The 22,577-nt window shown below is 43.5% G+C and overlaps 1 protein-coding gene across 5 annotated transcripts in view; it reads left to right on the top strand.

The window, feature by feature from the left end:
- The first annotated feature begins 5,315 nt into the window (after positions 1 to 5,315).
- TARDBP (TAR DNA binding protein) overlaps positions 5,316 to 22,577 on the top strand; it is a 30,181-nt gene continuing 12,919 nt past the window's right edge. Inside the window, exons 1-7 of one of the 5 annotated variants that reach the window (XM_066637879.1) lie at positions 5,327 to 5,472; positions 12,154 to 12,407; positions 13,276 to 13,439; positions 14,549 to 14,689; positions 16,598 to 16,768; positions 18,296 to 18,413; positions 19,420 to 19,526. In XM_066637879.1, the coding sequence (XP_066493976.1) occupies positions 12,170 to 12,407; positions 13,276 to 13,439; positions 14,549 to 14,689; positions 16,598 to 16,768; positions 18,296 to 18,413; positions 19,420 to 19,442 (855 nt within the window). In that variant the 5' untranslated portion in view covers positions 5,327 to 5,472; positions 12,154 to 12,169 and the 3' untranslated portion in view covers positions 19,443 to 19,526. Of the gene's footprint in view, positions 5,473 to 12,153; positions 12,408 to 13,275; positions 13,440 to 14,548; positions 14,690 to 16,597; positions 16,769 to 18,295; positions 19,527 to 22,577 lie in introns of those variants that run through there. The other 4 variants (XM_066637878.1, XM_066637876.1, XM_066637877.1 and 1 more) reach the window with 4 other exon arrangements.

Raw genomic sequence — 22,577 nt, 5'->3', positions numbered from 1 at the left:
TCTAATTTATTCCCTGACTGATTCCCTAGAAAAGCACTTTTTAGAATGGGGAGGTGTTGGTTTCCCCTTCTCCAGGGACTGTTTGCAATGGCCATAAATATTGAGTCTAATTTGTGGATGAAAAATCAGTGTATAAAAAGGTTGGATCTGTACTTTAAAAAGTTGCAGATGGCAAGCAGCATTTTAGAAAAAGGCCTACCACCCAGAAGGGAATGTCTCTTTTAAGATGGCAGCAATCTATGCAGGGCCAGCCTTAGGAGCTGCAGGGCCCAAAGCAAAACACCATCTGAAACAGCAAGGAAAGTTTGCCTGTTTGCCTTCTAGGCTATTTTTTATTCACACACTTTGGGTGCAATCCTAACCCCTTATGTCAGTGCTTTCCAGCAGTGACATAAGGGCAATGCAGATCTGAGGTAAGGGAACAAACATTTATTTACTCTGAGGAGGCCTCTGTGAGTGACACCCAACTGCAGGATGCAGCACACGTCCCACTGGCACCACTATGCCAGTGCTGGAAAGTACTGACATAAGGTTAGGATTAGGTTAGGGTTAGGGGTTAGGATTGCGCCCAGATTTAAATGATGAATCAATTCATCAAATGATGAATCAAGTTAAATCAATGATTTAAATGATGAATCAATAATCAAACAAGGCTAATCTGATTAATTAGCCACACATTCTTTCATTGGGTGTCAGCTGTGGCATTAAAAAAATAAGTTTAAAAGATTAATAATTTGCTGCCAAATTAATCAAGGGCACAGTGTTAATCTATTAGGGGCGCAATCCAAACATATGCTGGAACAGGCAAGCCAGGAGGCTTGTGCTGCATCCAACGTGGGTTTGTGGGCAGCAGCGGCTCAGCCAGAGGCAAGGGAAAACTCTTCCCCTTCCCCCTGGGTAAGGGCTGCTGGCCCTAATGGGTCTTCTCGGACCTGCACCACCTCTGGAGTTAGCACAAGTTCGAGGAGAGCGGAGCGGCTTCAAGCCGCTCGGTTCTCTGTGGGGACGGGGTTTGGAATCTGCCGGATCCCATCCCCGCCTCTGGCTCCCTGTGTGCCGGCCCCCAGGGCTGCCGATTGCCCTCCCTCCCCCCACCCTCCCTCCGCCCAGGAACGCCTCTCTCCCTCCTCCTCCCCACCCCCCGCAAGCCTACCTTTGCCATTTGTGTCAGTGCAGGTGCACCGACACAAGCGGCTGCTTGGAAGCCAGCACAGAGGCTTATGTCAGCCTCCATGCGTCAGCGCATCTAGATGCGCCGACACGGCTTCCTTGTCAGGAAGCCCAAACGTGCTTTACTGCACGTTTGCAACCCTCCCGGGCAGGCCCAATTCTATGTTAGGATTGCACCCTAAAATACTTTTGTAAGTCAATCATTCTTATTGATGAACTGACGAAAGGTTGTGGGTCTAACTGTCATCTTGTGTAAGTGTGTCATCAAAAGATCTACCTGCCTAGCTGAACTGATCACTAAACTCTTGGTACCAGTGGCAGCACTGGATATATCAAGGTGAACAGGAGGCACCAGGGCGAACTTGCTGCTAAAACTAGGTGCAGCTTTTTCAGGCATGAGGCAGTGGTTGTGTTCAGGCATAATGCAAAATCATGGCTTATTTACCTAAACCATGGTTTGGCATTAAATCCGAACTCAGAGCCTGCCCATAAGCCATAATGCATCAGGGGCGAACAACCCATAGATCCTCCATCATAGTTTGAAGCTGGTTTGCCAATAAACTATGTTTAAGGTCATTGCTCTGCCTCAAGTGGTTGGTGTTCCTTAGAGTTGGGAACGTATTTATGAAGCTGAGTGCTGAGCAGATGGAAAGCAAAAGCAGACAACCCATTGTTTGCCCTTTGAACATCTGGAATCTCAAACAGTTGTGTAGGTTAACATGAATCAAGTTTGGTGTGATGTCTGAACTCAGCAAGTGTGTGTATTCAAGATAAACACCAGGGATGGGCAAGTCAGGCACGGCTTGGCCCAAGTCAAATGATGAGTCTCTGCCATCCATGATTTGACTTGAAAACAAGTCATAATGGGCAGACTTTCAATCAATCAATGAGGCTTGAACAATCAATGATCCATCAATGAGGCTTCCTCCTCCCAAGTAACAACAGAGCCCACCTATGCATAGCTAGAGGAGTTACAAAGCACTATGTTTTGCAGGGAGCCTCACCTCGGCTTGAAAAGCACTGTGTTGCACAGAGCTTCACAGCAGGCCTGCAAGTGGCCCCTCCCCTTCAGAGCAGGGATGTGCAGTGCAGAGGTAGCAGATGAAACAGAACTGTCCCATTGTTGTCTGTGGAAAAACACCACAGCTAGCTGTCCCACCTGATTCTTTCCAAGGAGGCTCTCCTTACACCTACTTCCTTGGGGGGGTAAAGGGAGCCTCCTCAGATGTAAGCAGCCAGGGTAGCTGTGGTGGACTATGATAGGGCAGTTCTGCCTCACCTGCCACCCTGCACTGCATGTCCCTGCTTCAGAGCCATTCTGATTGGCTAGCAGTGAGGCTCCATGCAGCATGTTGTGCTTTGCAAGTTGAGGTGAGGCTCCCTGCAAAACTTTGTGCTTTGCACCCCCACTAGCTACACTACTGGAGCCCACAGAGGCCAACCATGCTGTTGGAAACCATGATCACTATGAACTGCCTCCTCCCTCTCCCTAGGCTTCTCCAGCTAATTCTAAGGCAATAACATCCTTGGGTTCTACCTTATCCAAAGAAAAAAACCTGACTGCCCATCCTTCCTCCAATGATCATCAAAGGGAAAGAGAGCCCACTCCCACCTTCCACCTGAAGCAAAAGCAAAACATTAACCCTTCCCTGCCTCCTGGCTGGAACTTCCCTGCTGCTGGACTAGTCTGAATGATGGCCCCATGAGACCTTTCACACTGCAAAAAAAGCCTCCGCCGCTCGACGGTCTCACAGACCGCTGACCCGTGGCACAGTAAGCAGGGGTGGGGAGGGGCAGGGAGGAGGCGTTCCAGGGACAGGGGAAGCATGGGGAAGGCAGAGAGAGGGCGGGTGGGAGGCGTGCTGAGGAGAGAAGGGGGGAGGGAGGCGGGTCTGTGGAGCTCTGTTCCACCGGGTCCAAGGAGTTCGTGTGGGGCTCAGCGCCCTACATGAACGCCTTTACTTTACCGCCTTTTGGTCGGTATTACAGGGCTACTTCCCTTACCTGGGAGAGATGAAAGTCCCCTTCTCCCGAGGTGCCACCTGCAGTAGCCCAAGGTGCGCAGGATCCAGCGGCAGCCATTCTCAGTGCAGCTAAGGCTGGGCACCCCTGGCAGCTCAGGAGTGGGTTGCCCAGTGGCCTCAGACTCAAGTCAGTGCCAAGTCATCAATGCAGGTGATTCAAGTCTCCATGAGACAGCAAAATATGCTGATTTTCACTACTCAAAGTTTCCATCCCTAATGAATACAAAACTTACAATCCTATGCATGTCTACTGAGAAGTAAGTTCCACTGTGTTCAGTCTTACTCTGAGACATTTATACAGGATTGCAGCCTTATTGAATTTTTTTTCCTGTTACCAGCACATAATTTTTAAATACAAGTGAACGAAAGGGGTGAGAGAGCTGAGGTAGACAAGTTTCCTTATAACTTTCCTTCCTCCTTTTTAACATAAATGTGTTTTATGTGTGTATTTATGTGTTTCTCCACCAAGAAATCTACACATTTCCTCACTAAGTTATTTTAGAAGATAAATAAATGTATTTTAAAACTGCTATTGTTTGCTTTAAAACAAAAATGGTCAAATTAATCTAAACTTGCATGTTTCTCTTTCATTCTTATGATTCTGTTATAACCATCTTTTGCTTTCCTCCCTTTTATTCCGTATATTTTAATAAACGTTATAGAAAAAAATTGTTGGCGCTCCGCCAGTCTACATACTAATGCCTTGACATTGAATTGCCAACTGATTCTGTGGATTCTAGGTTGCTATGTCATTTTTAGTTAAGATATGGACATTTGCAACCTAAACCACTACATCATGTTTACTCAGAAGTAAATTCCATTGTTTTCAGTGGGGCTTACTCCCAGAAAAGCATAGGACAGCAGCTCACATGTCTTGTGACTTGTCTTTTTAAAATGTTTTGCTATTTGAGAGTTGAAAGGTGGGATGAAACTGTATTTTATAAATGAACAAGATTGAATATTGATTTTTCTTGGTTAGCCACTTTGGAGACATATAGACTGAAAAGCAGGATTAAAAACAATATGTTTTGAAAACAGAAAGATTAAATGCCAATGAGCATATTCAAGAATAGACCGAAGAATAGAAATTCAAGAATAGACCGAAGAATAGAAATTCAAGAATAGACCGAAAGTGGCCAGCCCCACTTTCACATCACACCATTGGCCCTAATCCTACATTGGAGTGGGTGCTTGTGGAAATCAGGGACATGAGGTGGTTGGGGAGGCAGGTGAGGCAGAGCCTCCGCACTGGAGTCCTTTGGAAAGCTGCTGTGTGAGGTGCTCAAGCACACTGAACCCACGTGCTCTGCGCATGGGTTGAGTGTGCTTGAGCACCTCACACAGCAGCCGCTGCGCTTTCCAAAGGACTCCAGTGGGGAGGCTCTGCCTCACCTCACACAGTGCACATCCCTGGTGGAAATGCACTCTGTCCATGTCACTTCACGGCCCTCAGGGACAAGTAAACCGTGAGCTCTGAAAGAGGACTACAGCAAAATGTACCATTAGAACACTTTAGCCTGACAGCCGAGCCTAGTCAGGAACTACAGCGATCAGCCTAGTGAGCATTCGCACTCCTCACAGCTCGCCTGAGCTCAACGGTTTTCCCCGCCTTTTTGTTCTTACAGGCGCGCGACGGTTATCTTTTTTTAGCCTTGCGCAGACCGCCGTGCCTGGCGAACTTTGCTCAATGCTCCCACTTCTCAGTTCATCGGGGGAATGTGTGGGTTTTCCTGTTGCGCATGCGCACGGCACTCTGCATAGACAGTTTCCACCGCTCATCTCGGGGTGATTTTTGCTGTTGCGCATGCGCACGGCACTTTGAATGGACTGTCTCTCAGCTCTGGAGAGCTTTTTCCTGTTGCGCATGAGCACGGCGCTCCGAATGGACTGTACCATTCATGCTTCACCGTCGGAGGAGGGGCGAGGCTGTCTCTTCACCCACCTCACAAACAACCCGAGCCATTTCGGCTTGAAATAAAGCCCAGAGCAGGTCTGAAAAGCTCATACTCAGTGTCATAAGGTTATTTTTCTCGCCTGCTCCGCTTAATCCGCTAAAGCAACCGCGGTGACGTCATCGTCCCCTTCCTTCGCGAATGGTTCGTTCCGAATCCTCGGCTTGGGGAAAAGAAGGCGCCGCCATTTTGTCGCTTGCGAGGTAAAGCTGAGCGCGGAGAGCCTGCTGGACCTTCCTCCCCCTCCCAACCCCCTCCTCCCTTGCTCGGCGCCTGGGCCCGGTCTCTGCCGTTGGTTGTTGTCCGCCTCAGGCCTCGCGCCACCGGTAAGGGCAGGAAGCGGGAGCCGGGAGCGAGCCCCGCCTGTCCCGGCGGTGTAGGCCGCAAGGAGGGCTTGGCCTAACTTGGAGGCGTGGGGGAGGGGCGGGTGGTTGCTAGGGCACTCTCGCGGTGGGAGGGGCGGGTGGTTGCTAGGGGACTCTCGCGGGGGGAGGCGGCGGGAGGGATGCAGCTACTTGGTACGGTCGAGATCCTCAGAGCCTTTAGGCTGTGATGATGGTGATGGATGCATAGTGTGCGTCTGCAACAGCCGCGAGGACCGCCACGACTGTGCGCTCCTAGAGGACCAGGGACGTGTGTTGGCTGGGGAGGCAGGCCTCCTCAGCGGAGTCCTTCGAGAAGCGCCGCCGCTGCCGCCGTGTGAGGTGCTCAAGATGCTTGCACGTGGGTTGCGGGTGCTTGAGCACCTCACACGGCGGCAGCGGCGGCGTGTATTATTGTATTCGTATTGTAAGCTGCCTTCAGCGCTGCAACAGTAGGGCAGAAAAGTGCGGTATAAATGCTCTTAACTTCGTCAGTGGTTCTCGGACGTTGGCACCAGGACCCACTTTTTAGAATGAGAATCAGTCAGGACCCACCGAAGCGATGTCACAACTGGAAGCGACAGCATCTAGCAGGCAATTTTTTAACCACCCTAGGCTGCAGTCTACCCATGCTTACCCTAAAGTAAGTCCCGTTTACTATCCTTGTTAAAAGTAGTGGTGGGCAAACTTTTAGGAATCCTGGACCTTTAGTAATTGCACAGAAGAGAGAATTTCAACATCTGTGAGATGACAAGCTGCACCTGCAGAAATTCCCTCTTCTATACCATTGTTAAAGGTCCAGGATCTCTAAAGTTGAACATTTGCCTACCCCTGGTTAAAAGCATATTCATAGTTCCCTGTTAAAAGTACAGATGTGTGTCATTTCCTCAAATGCAGTCACATACCATGATACCATCATCTCGTACAGTGGTTCTCACACATTTAGTACTGGGACCCCTTTTTAGAATGAGAATATCTCAGGACCCACCTGAAGCAACATCAGCAAGCAGGCTGCAATCCAGCTGGCACATACCCAGGAGTAAGTCCCATTTACTATCATTGTTAAAAGAATATGCATAGTAGCTTGTTAGAAGTACAGGGCTGTAACATTTTCCCAAATGTAGTTACATACCATGGTAGCATAAAGTCTAATAGATTAAAAATAAAATATTGAAATGAATGGGGACCCACCTAAAATTGGCTTGCGACTCACCTAGTGGATCCCAACCCACAATTTGAGAAACACTGGTCTAGTAAATAAAAAATAAAATATTGAAATGAATATTCAATATTTCCACCTGAAAATAGCTGAAAATATTTCCACCTGAAAATAGCTCATGACCCACCTAGAGGGTTCCAACCCACAGTCTGAGAAACACTGAAATAGAAGATATGTGGGGTGGGCGTTGCTGTAAACTGATTTCTTGATTTCTTCATGCTTGGAAGGGAAAAGGTAGAACAAACAGGCATGCCTCACTTAACAGTCTTCTGCTTCACAACAGAAGGCATATACTATGGTGGTCAAACCACAACAAAAACTCTTAATGAGGCAGTCAGATCTCTCATAGGCTGCAGCAGAGTGTCTGTTTACATAACAAAGGCACTAGATTTGGGCTGAATGTTTGCTTAATGCCTAAATCACATAAGTGATCATTAAGTGTCACACACCTGTATTTGAAATTTTGGGTGTGTGTCACTTAACAACAGGGATGCATTCTCTGATCCCCATTGTTATGCGTTTAGGTCTCATTTAGCCCAGTCTAGTGCCTTTGCTGGTAAGCAGACATTCCCTGACAGACACTAGTTACACTAGACACAGCACAGGCTACTGGAGACTGATTGCCTCTTCTTTGCATGAAGAGCCTCTTTGTTCTGCTGCAGGCTATGGGAGACCTGACTGCCTCATCAAAAGCCTAACCACCACCATAATAAATAATAATTATTATTATTAAACATAATAATAATAAATAATAATAATAATAGTATTTACATATATGTGATTTAAGTGGAAGGCTGTTAAGCGACACACACCTGCATTCTGAGTGCCTAGCAAAACAATGTCAGTGTTGGTTTTGTTATGCCAGCCATTTTCAACCACTGTGCTGTGGCATACTGGTGTGCCATGGGAGTTTGGGGAAGGGTCATTTATTAGTAGGGCCACTGGGGAATGTGAGCTCCCTGCTGGCAATACAATGTGCCTTGTCAATTGTCAAAAGACCAATGGTGTGCCTTGACAGTTTTAGTATCATGTCAGTATGCTTTGAGACAAAAAAAGCACCTATTATGTTATGCTGTTTCTAGCTCTTTGGAGGAAGGATAGAATGACAGTAACAACATCATCCTTGAGGACACCTAATCAAGCAGTAACAACAACAATAGCACCATTCAGAGTTCCTACAAAAACAATTTTATCTTATTGAAATAATATTGTATCCTGCCTTTCCTGCTGAATAGGCGAAGTGCTCAAGGCAGTGTACAAAGGGAGAAAACAGTAAAAAAAAAACACCAAAGAATACAAATGAAATATAAAGTACAATAATCTCAAACATCAAGTATCGGTAGGTACTGAACTGAGTGTCATTCTAAAAAATGGGTCCCAGTGCTAAAGGTCTGAGAACGACTGTGTTATTGTTTTGGTAGGACCTCTGAATATTACCCATCTTTCCTATTTTATTACTATCTTGCAAGTTGCTCTGCTTTGCTAGTAACTCTCAACATTGTTATTCTTCTGTTAGAGTTCCTAGCAAAGCAATAGCATAATTTTGTTCTATGCTGCTGTGGCTCCCAAGAGGAAGGGTAGAATAACTATAGTAGTAGTTCTTAGCCAAGTAACCCACCCCAATCTTCAGAGCTCCTTGCAAGACAGTAATAAAATAGGAAAGATGGGGTAATATTCAGAGGTCTGACCAAAGCAGTAACACAGTGGTTCACAGATTTAGCACTGGCATCCTTTTTTTAGAATGACATTTTGTTCAGTACCCACCAAAGTGACATCAAGCAAATTAAAATAAAAAAATTATAAATAATTAAATTAAAGTAAAATAAATAAGGGGAAGCTAGCTCTGTTCCACCAAGTTAATTTTCTCTGTAGCCTGCCTGCAATACCCCCCCCCCCATCAGTAAATTTGCAGCCCTACCCAGTGCCCAGTTCAAGTTCTTTAAACCATATCACTATCAGGACCCACCTAGCTGTCTAAAAAAGTTTTTTGTTTTTTTAAATCACATCAGCTTAAGCCTATGTTTTATTCTTTTTAGGGAGGGGGGCTGCCTTCTGGAGCATTTGTTAAGCTCCACTTTCATTGAATTGAGACCATTCTGGTGGCATTGCATTTCTCTTTGCCTGACCTGATCATGAGCCAAGGGATGGTTACTTAGTCCTGAGTGAAGGCGACCATGTAGCTTAGTTTTGCGTTCCATGGGGTTCAATACATTCATCTGCTTGGAGGGAGTGACTTCATTTTCAGGTGTTTTGGGGGGGCTGCATTCATCAGATCAGGACCATTCTTATGTCATTGGATTCCTCTCAGCTTGCCCTTTCCAATGGACTAAGGCAAGTTCACCTGCTGATAAGTAAATGCACAATATGGCTCAGTTTCACATTCCATAGGGGTTCCATGCATTTGCCTTATCAGCTAACGCTTTGTGACCCAATAAGTAGGTTGCAACGCACAGTTTGAGAAACCCTGCAATAACAGATTAAAAAAAAATTATTGTATGTTGTTAACTTCTTGGAGAAAATTGGACTTTGACCTGGAAAATCTAGGTTCAAATCCCTGCTCAGACATGAAGCTTTCTAGGTGACGTAGGGCCAGTCACTATCTCTCCACCTTGTCTACTTCACAGGGATGTTGTGAGAGCAGAAAGAGGGGAGGAACTGTGTACATCACACTGAGCTTCTTGGAGGAAGAGTGGTATAAAAATGTGAAAAATAAATAAGCCCACCTAGTGAGATTGTGCCAGAGGTAAAATTCAAACCAGGAAAGTCCTGGTTTGCAGCTTGGCTTTAGGCATTGCAATCCAGTGCTGGCCCAGTGGTGGCACTGTGCCTGCGGCAACAGAGCTAGTTGTAACAGAGCCAGGTGTCTTTCTACCAGAGTGTACGTGGTGCTAGCATGGAGGCCTATGCTACCTTGCTGTCACTGCTGTTGGAACCCTGGCTGCTTGCAGAACCAAGGTAAGTGGTGGCAGGAGGATAGGAAGGAGGTGTTTTTTTGGGGGGGGAATGGAATGGGGGTGGGTGGAACAGGCCTGGGAGGGGGCTGGGACCTGCAGGAACCTCCTCTGCCGAATCTTATCCCCCCCCTCCTGGGTTCAGAAGCTCAACATAGGGCTTCTCTCATCTGCGCCAGCTAAATACCTTGTGCAGCTCCAAGAAGCCCCATTGAGCGGAATGAATTACACCTTGAATTACTCCTCCTTGAGCAGAATGAATTACTCCTTGCTCCAAGGAGACCTCCAGCCTGCTTAGATCTGGGTTAGGATGCAGCAGCTGCCTTTTAGTACTGGTGCTCCTGTACTGGATAGGTTAGATCTGGGTTAGGATGCAACCCTTAGATCTGGGTTAGGATGCAGCAGCTGCCTTTTAGTACTGGTGCTCCTGTACTGGATAGGCCTTAGTCTCTGTTAGAGAGAGCTGGTATAGTAAATGGTCTCAAGTTCTAGTTTTCTCTTCTGTGTTCTTCTTGAGTTTTGCATCTACTTTACCTAAGTTTGTCAAATGCCTTGGCTTGGTGCAGTTTTGTGTAATAATTGTTAGTTCTCCCATCAATTTCACAGTGGGATTGGAGAAAACTCATATCCTGAATTTATCTGCATAGCTGTTGGTTCTCTAGAGACTCTTTTGTGTGTGTGTGTGTGTGTATGCATGTTGAACAGTGTTCTTACCCTTATCTTTGTTACCCAACATTAATTGAAGGGTAACATAATCTAGCATTTTCTGTTGGTCAGAGGACTAAGGGTGACTGTCAGGTTGCACTCCTTTCCTCCAGGGAAGAAAGGAAAAGGTAAAACCAGCCTCACCTCAGCCATTTACATGAGAGGGAACTGCTGCAGGAACTTCTACCCCCCTACCAGAAATAACTTTGCTCCAACTGTTAGGGCGCAAGCCTAACCAGGTCTACTCAGAAATACGTCCTATTTTGTTCAATGGGGCTTACTCTCAGGGAAGTGTGGTTAGGATTGCAACCTTAGTTGCTCTAAGTAGCAGAAGTGGGGATCATATTCTGCCACAGAACTGAGGAACCCTAGATACTTGCACCACTTCTCTATCAGGAAAGATACAGTGGTGCCTCGCATAACAAAATTAATTCGTTCCGCGAATCCTTTCGTTATGCGAAATTTTCGTTGCGCAAATCACGTTTTTCCATAGGAATGCATTGAAATCTAATTAATGCGTTCCTATGGGCAAAAAAGGTCAAAACGAAGTCAAATTTGGTTTACAAAGTGTTTATTACATGCTCTTTAAAGGCATACATACTGTACAGAGGATTTCTAAAATTTGAAGCATACACGAAATTTTTAATTTTTAAAAAATTCATTATGCGAAGCACGGACCTAAAAATTTTTCGTTATGCGAAGCACGGCCAGAAATTTTCGTTATGCGAGTTACCAAACTCAATTGAAAAACTCTTTTGTTATGCGAGTTTTTCGCTGCGCGGGGCATTCATTATGCGAGGCACCACTGTACTGGCATGGGAAAATCAGCCTGTTCCAACTGGATATAAGTTCCTGTTTGTAACATGTCATTTTGTTCTGACCTTGCTCTTCTCCCCCATCCCTTGTATGCTTAGCTTAGTTTGTAAACCTGGTGTCAAGATCAGTACTTCATTTCATTTGTACAGGTATACTCTGATTTTCATCCATTTGACTTTTATTGCTTTGCACTTTCAACCATTTTCAATTATAACTGTATTTCAGGTTTTGTTCACAACCTTTCTTCTTTTCCAGTTTCATTTTTCTGTTAATTTAGGCTTCATACACATTTGTATGTGTTGTATTAGTTATTTGTGTTTTTCACTGATCAGAATAAATTTGCAAGCTAAATAAGGCTGACATTTATCTATTTTTGACTTTCATCCATGCCCTGGTTCCTAACCAGATGAAAGTGCAAGGTATATACAGTACCTGCCATATCAGCATGATATTGATTTTTTTATTCGTCAAAAAATAGTCAATTTTTATTCGTCAAAAAATAGTCAATTGTTTTGTGAGATGATTTTTGTCTGAAAAGTGGAATAAAAATGTATAGCTGTCAGCAAAGTGCATGCGTTCACATGGTTTATACATACTCCTATGTTAGAACTTAATTTTAAAAAATACCAAAGGATAGAGGCGTAATCTTTTTCACAGATTTCTCAGTTTCTTTTTGCAAATTTAAGTTTGTTTTTTTTACAAAAATGAGAAGTGCAGAAAGCGGTGTTATGTGTTTTTCTTTCATTATCACACACCAAAAAAAAATTACACCTCTAGTAAAGGATATATTATGGAAGTCATGGTATAGTTTAATTAGAAAAATGGAGGGGTAACTTCTCTCCATTTTTACTTTTAAGACATTTGATTCTTTCTATATAGTAGAGCATATGGGCAGTTTAACTAGGTTTGTAAACTATACATTAACATATTTTTTCTAATATTTTTATATCTTAGTAACATCACGGCGGAAATGTCGGAATATATCCGGGTTACTGAAGATGAGAATGAGGAACCCATTGAGATCCCCTCAGAAGATGATGGAACTGTGTTGCTCTCCACAGTAACTGCTCAGTTCCCAGGGGCGTGTGGTCTGCGCTACAGAAATCCTGTGTCTCAGTGCATGAGAGGAGTCCGATTAGTGGAAGGAACTTTGCATGCACCGGATAATGGCTGGGGAAATCTGGTCTATGTTGTGAATTATCCCAAAGGTGTGTTCTTTGGTTGTTTTATGTTATATATTAAAAGGTCACAGTTCCTTTTCTTGTTTTTTTTTTCTTTAAAAAAAAAAGAGTTCTGAACTCCTAGGAATGTGAAGTAGGTTACCTAGTGTATAATTAATCTGTGGATCTTCTTGCAACAGTATGCAGTGGCATCTGGCCTAGATGCCTTTAGAAGGGGTTTTGACAGATCTATGGAGGAAGTGTCCATCAGAGTTTACAAGCCATGATAACTGTCTACAACCTTTGGGTTTTAGAAGTAGCCTATCAATGAATGCCAGGTGTGAGGGATTTGCTACAGGATACAAATACCTTGTTATCTTGTGTGCTGTCGGAGACATCTGGTGTGACCACTGTGAGATGGAAGCCAGGCTAAATGAACCTTTAGTCTGGTCCAGCAGGGGTTTCTTGTGAATCGGGGTCAAACTGTCAGGCAACCAAGCATCTGCTTCATCCCAGCCCTCAGCTGATGGACTAAATTGTTTATGTTGTTCTTGGTTTTTAATAGAGTGGATAATGTCCTGGGGATTCAGATAAGTCTTAAAATGCAAACAGTAGCAGTTAGTGCCTTAACTCCATAGGAAAAATGACATGAGGCTCCAATGCTCACTTATTAGGGAGGAAGCCACACTGAATAAAGTGGCATTGACTTGTGACTATACAAAGGTTTTCAGTGTAAGACTCGAATCCTGTGCATACTTTGAGAGTTACTTCTCATACTTACGTAAGATATACTTCTGAGTGAATGTAGGATTGGACTGCACATAGCTCTAAGATGTTCTGCTCCAAAGATATTTCACTTGTGGCTAACAAGAATGCTTAGTTATTTGTTTGTACTGATGGGCATATCTCTTTTCAGACAACAAGCGAAAAATGGATGAAGCAGATGCCTCATCAGCTGTTAAAGTCAAACGAGCAGTGCAGAAAACCTCTGATCTGATAGTTTTGGGTCTTCCATGGAAAACAACAGAACAGGACCTAAAGGAATATTTCAGCACATTTGGAGAGGTTCTCATGGTGCAGGTATCAGTCTTTTCTGGGAGCTATTAGTCCTCCAAATTTTACCAGTGTTTCAGTGGCTCTAATCCTTTTTCATATAAACTGTACCCCCCTTCCCCATTCCTGGCTTAAACCATTTCTGCCCAATGTTGAATCCATGCAACAGGGGATCAACTGTGTACACCTGTGGGCTGGGCAGAAATGAATTAAAAACTCATCTGTGCCCTAAGTGTACACATGCAGCATATAGGTGCTGCCTGTAGGATGTGTGGACAGGTATGGATCAATTGCTTCTCATCGTGCAAAGATTAACTTAAACTGCTTCCTGCTGTTACAGGATCCCTGTTTAGCCAGATCTTAGAAGTGTAATTACTACTGCAAAGTGCAGTGGTAAGTCATGTGCTTAATACCCTGCTTTAACAACAGTGAAGTTATAGGAGCAAAAATACATTCTTAGCCAACTTCCAAGTTGTTTTTGCTTTTGAATAAAAATCTGACATTAGACCCAAATTATGCTTTCAGTTTGTCCTGTGATGCTGTTGTTCAGATCCTAATTTTACCTCCTTGCAACAGCCACTACACAGCAGCTATATAGGGCTTTGGTTTGGATTGGGGTTTGTTGTCAAGATAGAGTATTTATTCCTCTACGTCAGCTGTAAAGGGCTGTTAAGGGTTAACATTAAGGGTTAACCTTAATGTTCCATATACTTACAGTGGGCTGGATAACTTTTGGGGGCAGGATTTTCAGTGGAGAAATAGCATGGAGGCAAAGGGTTAAAAAAATTTTTACTTCAGTGCCATAGACCCACATCACTGCTACATGGAGGTAAAAATTAATCACTTGAATTTTGCTTGCCAGAATTCTAAGCTTTACACATTTGTTACTGTTACAAAATTTTTCTCGTATGTGGATGTTTTGTGTGTTCTAATTCACTTTTTGTTTTAATCATCATCATTATATAGGCAGGATAGGTTCATTTAAAGTGATGTGAAAGTTTCAATTTAACACAAAATGAGTTAGCACCTCTTCATCTTGGAAAGTGATTTATGAAGCTGTTGTGTGGGAATCAGTGCATAAATTCCAGTATTCTGCCATGCTGTTCTAGCCACCTAATCTCTTCTTCCAACTCTAGGTTAAGAAAGACATCAAAACTGGCCACTCAAAGGGGTTTGGTTTTGTAAGGTTTACGGATTATGAAACGCAGGTTAAAGTCATGTCTCAGCGTCACATGATAGATGGAAGATGGTGCGACTGCAAACTCCCAAATTCTAAGGTATATTGTGTAACTATTCTAGACCAGGGGTGTCCAAACCTTTTGGCAGGAGCGCCACATCATCTCTCTGACATTGTGTCCGGGGCCAGGAAACAAATAATTAATATACTTTTCAAATTTGAATAAATTTACATAAATGAATATACTGGAGATGGAACTTATATGAATGAATGAAGGTCTTGCAATTGCTCAAGGCCTATAAAAGGCCTTGCGCAAAGCAATCCTGGCCTTTCCTTTGCTGCTGCTACTGCTTCACAGATGTGAAACAGCAAGCAGTGGAGGGAGCCCTTGGTCCACAGCTCACACAAGACGTCAAACAGCCACCTTCATGCTAAGAGCAGTTGTGTTGGGCCAGTGCAGGCTCCAGCAGTCTCCAGAGGCTCATTGGAGACTGGGGGCTCCATGCAGGCTGGATTGGGTGTCCCCGAGGGCTGCAAATGGTCCCGGGCCAGGGTTTGAGCATCCCTGTTCTAGACTTTGGAAGTATGTACACCAAATCCTCTATTGAAAATATGTTGTAATTGCTTCTAGAGGAGACTTGCTCTAGTTCTAATGCATTTATTTGTTTGTTATATTTGTGTACTGCTTATATCTGCAATTTAAAATAATGGCTTACATCAGTGTTTCTCAAACTATGGAGCAGAACCCAGTTGGTTGGTTGAGACCCAATTTTTGATGGGTCCCGCAGACAGTGGGGATAGAAAGGTCAGATAACTAATTGCCTTGTGGCTATTCAGAAATTGAATAGCTGCTAATTGCCCTGCAAACAGCTGAGCTCCTGCAGTTTGCAAGCTTGCATAAATATAGGGAGATAAATTTTTGACCTTTTTCTGATGTGTTTGTCAAGGACAGGTAGTGGGGGCAGTTGAAAGCTGGGTCACATAACTAAGCCCCTCAAACCTTAAGGTTATTCATTAGGTTTGCTTCATTATGATAAATATTTTGAGGTTTCCCCCCCCCCTTTGAATGAATGAATGGTTAATATTATTTGTAAATAAATAAAAACAATATTTTTTTCTTGGTCTCCTTTTTTTAAAATCTCATAAAGCTAGGTGGGTCCCCTATAGAGTGCCATTTGAAGAAGTAGATACTTGTGCTAGACAGTTTGAGAACCATTAGTTTGCACAATAGTCTGGCAGGGAAGAAGAAAATTAATGCATTTTTGAGAGCTAAGGGTAGTGTATTTGTTTGGATGGGGGAGCCAAGCTGCAGTGGGTCACAGCTGAGCCAATGGAGGGAAGAGCCTGGCTGCCTTGCTTCTTTCCTTGCTGCAGCCAGGTAAAATGGTTCTTACTCAAAATATTGCACAGCTAGTTAAACAGCACCCCCTTGTGCCATATGGTAAGCAACATTTGAAACTGAGAGGAAAAGCAGATTGGGGTATAGTATGGGGGACTACTGGTCAAGAATCAAGCAGACTAGTCTAATTTCTCACACCTGAAGTAGCTCTTTGGGCACTAACTGTTTGCTCACTGCTCTGAACAGAACATCCAAGGAGGTGTGCTTAGCATTTTCATCTAGCGTAGCACACTGTTTGGGTGAAACACTACAAATAACATACCCCTTACATTCCCCCCCCCCAATGCATACTTTTTCACACTGGTCCTATTCAATGTTTTATTTACTTCACAAAACCACATTGCTAGCTTCCACAGCAGAAAGGTTTCCATTTTTCAGTTAGCAAATTTGTTGATCTGTTTCTAATTCCATGTTGCACTACGTTTGAGGGTGCACAAAATCTGGAATGGCTTCCAGGATTAGTTTCCACTGGGGAAACTTGTACTTGCTCTTTAACATAGACAGTATTGCACATGTGCATGGAAGTATGCCTTCAGTAGATTGGTTATTGTGATTGCTATACCAAAAGCTTTGCATTAACAGAGGTCTTTTGTTCTGCATTGGCACTAGCAAAGTCCAGATGAGCCTTTGCGTAGCAGGAAGGTGTTTGTTGGGCGTTGCACCGATGACATGACAGCTGATGAGCTCCGTCAGTTTTTTTCGCAGTATGGAGAAGTGGTTGATGTCTTCATCCCCAAACCTTTCAGAGCATTTGCCTTTGTTACCTTTGCTGATGATCAGGTACCTATTCACAGTGCCCTAGTTATTCCTGATGCATGGGGCATCTTGTTGCTAAGTTTCTTTATTCCATTAAGTTTCCATTATTGTGTTTACTTAAAAAGATAAGTGTGACTAGTATTTGAGAGAGAACAATTGTGTGTTTAACCCCATTGGGGAGCATTGGGAGAGCATTGGGGAGCATAGAGAGAGACAGATCTCTCCCTTGAGGGCTTACAATCAGGATATTGACACAAGTGAGGCAAGGGGGTGGAGGTCTTTAGCTTAATTGTCAGGGAATGCAGATTGAAGGCATGGTGCCAAAAGCTTTGTGGAAAAGGTGGATTTTAAGAAGGAATTTGGAAGCCAGTGAGGAAGCTTCCTGCAGGTGTTCCAGATGGTAACTTCATGCAGTTCTACATACTGTAAGGCAGATGAATTGCAGTCCTATCAGTATTGCTCCTCTTGGGGATTCAATTGCTTTCATTCTGAGCTGGATTTTGATCCAGGAAAGCTTCAACTCGAGCACTTTCTGTGCCAGTTTGCTTAATGGTGCAGCCAAACGTCTTCAACTTGGCAGGGCTTAATTGTAATTTTCTTCACTGTGTTTAAAAAAACACCAACCAGTGCATGGCAAGCTTTTTTCAAATAGATTCAGAAAAATTATTAGCCCACTTTTTTTAGTAGCCTGCCTGCATATACCAGTACTACAAATGGTCACTTCATAGACTGTTTAAAATGAAGGGGGTTGGACCAACTCTCCTCATTTTTAGACTTGTTTTTCTGTCTGGCCACCTGGAAGCAGTTCTTACTTAGGCAAGTGACTCTTTATAGGCCTGTGCAAGACAGGAATCGAACTGAAAGACTGGCCCCAAGTATCCTGCTGCTTGAGGCAGAACACAAGGTATAGCGCATTCTTGGACATTCCAAATGCGTCTCCTTTACTCCGCACCATGCCAATTGACTTCTCCTCCACTTTTCATGATAACTGGATTTGAAAAGGAAGAGAAGAATGGAGTGGGGGAGAGAGCTTGGAGGAGAGCTCTGGCCCACTTGCTCTCCCCTCCTGCTCTGTTTTGTTCTTCTCAAATCCAGGTACTTTGAGGAGGAGGAGTGGAGGCTGGCAGTGCATGGTAGTCCTTTACCTGAGATAGCTTCCTCAGTTGACCTCATAGGTGGGCCTGCCCTGTCCAAGTAATCTATATAGATCTAGTAGTGCCCTACATAAAATGGTTTTTGAGATAAGCAGCAACTTTGTATATATTTTTAATTCTAGAAATCTGAACTGAAATATATGTGAAGAATATGTTTCTGTGGTTTTAAAGGGTTTGGCTGTTCATATAAAGCAGGAACAGTGAGGTACAGTGTGTGCAGAATATTGGCTTAGTTGTAGCAGAACTGAAAGATCCCTCCTGCAGTGCAGGTAGCAATTAAGCTTGTGAGAGGTGGTATAGTGTTCTTAAAGTTAATTCTAGAGTTGTATGTTGCTGCTGTTTGAAGCTTGTGTTTACTGTATGAGTAACTTTAATCTGCATACCTTATCTCTTATAGGTTGCCCAGTCCCTTTGTGGCGAGGACTTGATCATAAAAGGAATCAGCGTCCATATATCCAATGCTGAACCTAAGCATAATAGCAGTAGACAACTAGAAAGAGGTGGAAGATTTGGTGGTAATCCAGGAGGCTTTGGGAATCAGGGTGGATTTCCTAACAGGGGGGGAGGAGGGGGTGGTGGAGGGTTGGGGAGCAACCAGGGCAGTAACATGGGTGGTGGGATGAACTTTGGCGCCTTTAGCATCAACCCGGCCATGATGGCAGCAGCCCAGGCTGCACTTCAGAGCAGTTGGGGGATGATGGGCATGTTAGCCAGCCAGCAGAACCAGTCTGGGCCATCAGGGAACAACCAGCCCCAAGGCAACATGCAGCGGGAGCAGAACCAGGGTTTCAGTTCAGGGAGCAATTCCTATGGGGGCTCCAACTCGGGTGCGGCAATAGGGTGGGGCTCCTCAAACGCAGGCTCTAGCAGTGGGTTTAATGGCGGGTTTGGCTCAAGCATGGATTCCAAATCATCTGGCTGGGGAATGTAGCAAACCCAATATTGACTCTGTGGTGGGAAAATCAGATTTTTTTTTCTAGAGCTCTTGGTAAGTATATTATAAGATACATATACTTAAAAAAAGATCCAAAATCAATCTGTTCAGTGTGTAGTATATTTCAACAGTATTTTTGACACTTTTTTCTTTTGTAAGGGGTGGGAGAAGGAAAAAAAAAAGGGAAAAGGTTAAGTGGAGTTTTATAGGTTTTTGTTACAATGAGTTGGAATACATGAGTTGGGATATTTGAGTGCTTGGAAGTGAACTGCTGTTTGCCTGATGGGTAAACGAAAGTGCTGCAGTTTGATAGGAATTTGTAAAAAAAAAAAAGGAAAATTGATTGCTCATTTCCTAGTCAGCTGAGATCTCTGCATGTTTCAAAAATGGAAGCCATTTTTCAGAAACTGCACCCTTTTTTCCTTGTAAGTTTTTTCTTTTTAAAAATTTAATTTTGTTCCCCCGCCATAAGAATTTCTCTCTCTCTTTCTCTCCCTCCCCCTCCCCCCAAATGTCCTGTGTGGAGAATGCAATGTTGGTGTCGGCTTTTTTTCCTTTTAACACTGTCTCCCCTCCTCATACTAAAGTACGGTATGAAGACCTCATTTAATCCTTGCAGTTCATCTCATTTCAAATGTGTATGGAAGAAGCACTTCATTGACAAGCAGTGCAGTTTAAAACACACACACACACACACACAAACACACAAAACCTGCCTTAGGAAATCCTCCTGTCTCCATGCTTTCTCATCCAAGACTCCTTCATCACACTGCACATGCTACGTCTTAAGACGGTGGGTGTTCCATTTTTATCCGCTACTCTTTTATTTCATGGAGTTCGTATTCAACGCTATGAACGCAAGGCTGTGAGATGATGGAACCAGAAGGCTTGTCTGAACTTTTTTTGAAAACCTGGTGTGGGATTGGATTGTGGTGCCGAGGCATGTGAGGGCTTGGTATGTGCGAGAACAAAAGAGGAGGCGCATGCAGAGAGAGACCTGGTGGTGCATAATGAGAATTTTTTAAATAATTTTTTTCCTTGGCGCGATGTCCCTCGATCCTGTGGCTTTGGTGAGAGTGTGCAGAGAGCAATGGGAGCGGACGTACGAGTGATGGGTTTTTTCCCCTTGCATTCAAAGGACATCCCGATCTGGAAGAACTTAAGTGGGGGGCTTTTTTACCTAGTTAACCAATTAGTTGAATGTGTTAAGTGAAATGAATATCTGTATTTTTTTCCCTCTTTTGTCAATTCTGCTGTGAATGCTGTATGGTGTGTGTTTTTTTTTTCTGTTCAATGATCCTGTAAGTGTGGTAATGTGAATTGAAGGTGGGGCTTTTGATGGGGGAACGCCCAGCTCGCGGTGTGCTTTGTGGGCAGTCCTTTTTTGTAGCAAAGCTCACCCCTGAGTTTGGGGGTTCCCTTGGGTGGAAGTTTTCTGTCTGTAAGATATCCATATGAATGCTGTTTGCTGCAGTTCTGTGTTTGGATGCTTTTTATAAGATTTGTCAATGTAGGAAATTCTTAAATAAAACTGATTTAAGTAATATGCGTGTGTGTTTCACAGCTGCCCCCCCCTGCCCCGTGCAAAGAGTTCATAGCAGTTTTATCTTTGTTGGAAGAAAGCTGCTGTAAAATTTCTTTGCTCTTTTTAATTTTGCCTGTTTCATTGATGTAGTTGAAGCTTGACTTCATTCCTGACTGTCTAGGGTTTGTTGATATATACTCCTGAAATTGGTTCTGCTAAATGAGGTACTCCATTCCCAGTTATCACTTCCCCCTAGGTAGCGAATGTCAAGCGGCAAGAGCCTGAGGCTCTCCAGTGCATTCTGCTTATGTGGTTGATTTGGTGTTGATACAGTGTTAATAGTCCTTGATAGATTTTCGTATGGAGAAAACAGCTTAACCAAGTATTATCCCCCTTTAAATTAAAATGCCTGTTGGCAGAATAATTGTAGTTAGTTTTGAAGACAAATCTGTTAGTTTTACTTGTGTGAAATAATAGGATCAGCACAATTATGGATCCAGTTGTGCTTAAGAATTGTTCATACATTAACACCATTGTGACCATCCACTTTGCAGACTGTGGAAGCAGTAAATGAACCCCTTTAAAACTGGTGTCTTGAATCTTCTTAAGAAGCAACTGATAACCTGTAGATGCTTACATTTCTGTTGTTGGGTGCTTCTACCTGCATTGTTGTCTTAATACTAAAATCCACCTCTGTATGTGGTTCTCATTGTAAAACAAATCTGTGACTATATTCCAGAGAGCAGATGCTCTCTTAAAAGTTGCTTAATCTTTTCTGCACCTAAATCAGATGCATTGCATTTTAGCACTTCCCCTAATGCCAGCTACCTCTGCTGAGCATCACTTAAAATGGTTTTCTTGGACCTCCAAAGGCTTAACTGTGTCATCCCAGCAAGGATCTTGAGGGTAAGTTTTATTCCTTGCTAGCATGGTTTTAGTAACTTGTCTCAACTTGTTGTTTTTTAAAAAGCCTAGGGTCACCTTGGGGGGAGCACCTTCTGTGATGTTATAATGCTGCAAGAACAATAGGGTTTCCATTCTCCCCTCCCTCAGATCCCTGAGTGACAGAAATGTTTTTAAACATTCATAGTTTTTTAAACATTTTCTCCCTTTTAAAGTAATTTAATAAAAGGTGTTCTCATAACCCCAGTGTCTGGAGTCTTGTTTTGCTTTGACTTTCCAAAGACCTGCATCAATCATGCTAATGTGATTTAAAGTGGAAAATTAGGAACACAGTTTAACACTGCTAGAAGGATTGTCTTGCTAATGAGCTTCATTTAGTAGAAAATGGTTTAGTAATTTAGCAAAGGCCCAATGTGAGCAAATGTGCCTTGTGTTTTTTGGCTACCTGCTGTGCATCTCTTAATTACTTGGGCTACACTATTCAAATAGATGTAATGTAGATAATTTCCTTTTGTGGTCCAAATTTGTGTGGGTGTGATTGAGTCTTGGAGCTCTTTGGTCTCAGCAGTTGCAATGGTAAAGTTGCTGCTGATTGAACAGCACCCCTGAGGGTCTTGTCAGTACTGCCTACTTGTAAGAATTTGAGCTGTGTGGCTGGCCTGAAAGAACCTTACCATAGTAGTAAGCTGTAGGGAAGTTCAGTGAATGCTGCAATTTTCTCTGTGTTAGTATGGGTTCTGAGAGCTGCTAAGTATATATTTACAAACAGCTTGGCTCTCTAGCTCATCAGGGCTTAGACTCTGAAATTTGTGGCAGAAGGAAATACATTCATTTAGGTCCAGAGTTAATTTGGAATCAGAATGGAGGCAGTCTTGGAAAGGGATTTTATCAGTGGAAACCTTGAATCTTGATGCATCTCATTGGGGGAAATTGGCAAGCAAATTGAGGTGCTTGATCACTTTTACCCCTCCCTTAAACCATGTAGCCCTGGGTGGTCAATTGCTATAAGAGTTGGGGCGCATCTTGCGTAACTTTCTGTTGAGATGCATGATATTATACAGGATCAGTATAACTCTTTAATTGCCCTTCCTAATCGCAAATAAAAATCTGTTTGAAATAAAACTGCTGTACAGTGGAGTGAGAAAGGGAGTCACCCCAAGAGGAGGTGCAGAGTTCTTTCAGTAGCATCTAAATTGGGGGGGATACATCAAAGCTGTTAATTTCATTGAGCTTATGACTTATTCTCCATTGCTATAGGGAGAAAAGAGAATTCAAAGGCCAGCTGTTCAGTTGTGTTCTCCCCCTCCCCCGACTACA

The sequence above is a fragment of the Tiliqua scincoides genome, chromosome 9, assembly GCF_035046505.1.
Source record: "Tiliqua scincoides isolate rTilSci1 chromosome 9, rTilSci1.hap2, whole genome shotgun sequence".
NCBI lineage: Eukaryota > Metazoa > Chordata > Lepidosauria > Squamata > Scincidae > Tiliqua > Tiliqua scincoides.
The sequence above is the reverse complement of the archived record's forward strand: the minus strand, read 5'-3'. Positions and strand labels throughout refer to the sequence as shown.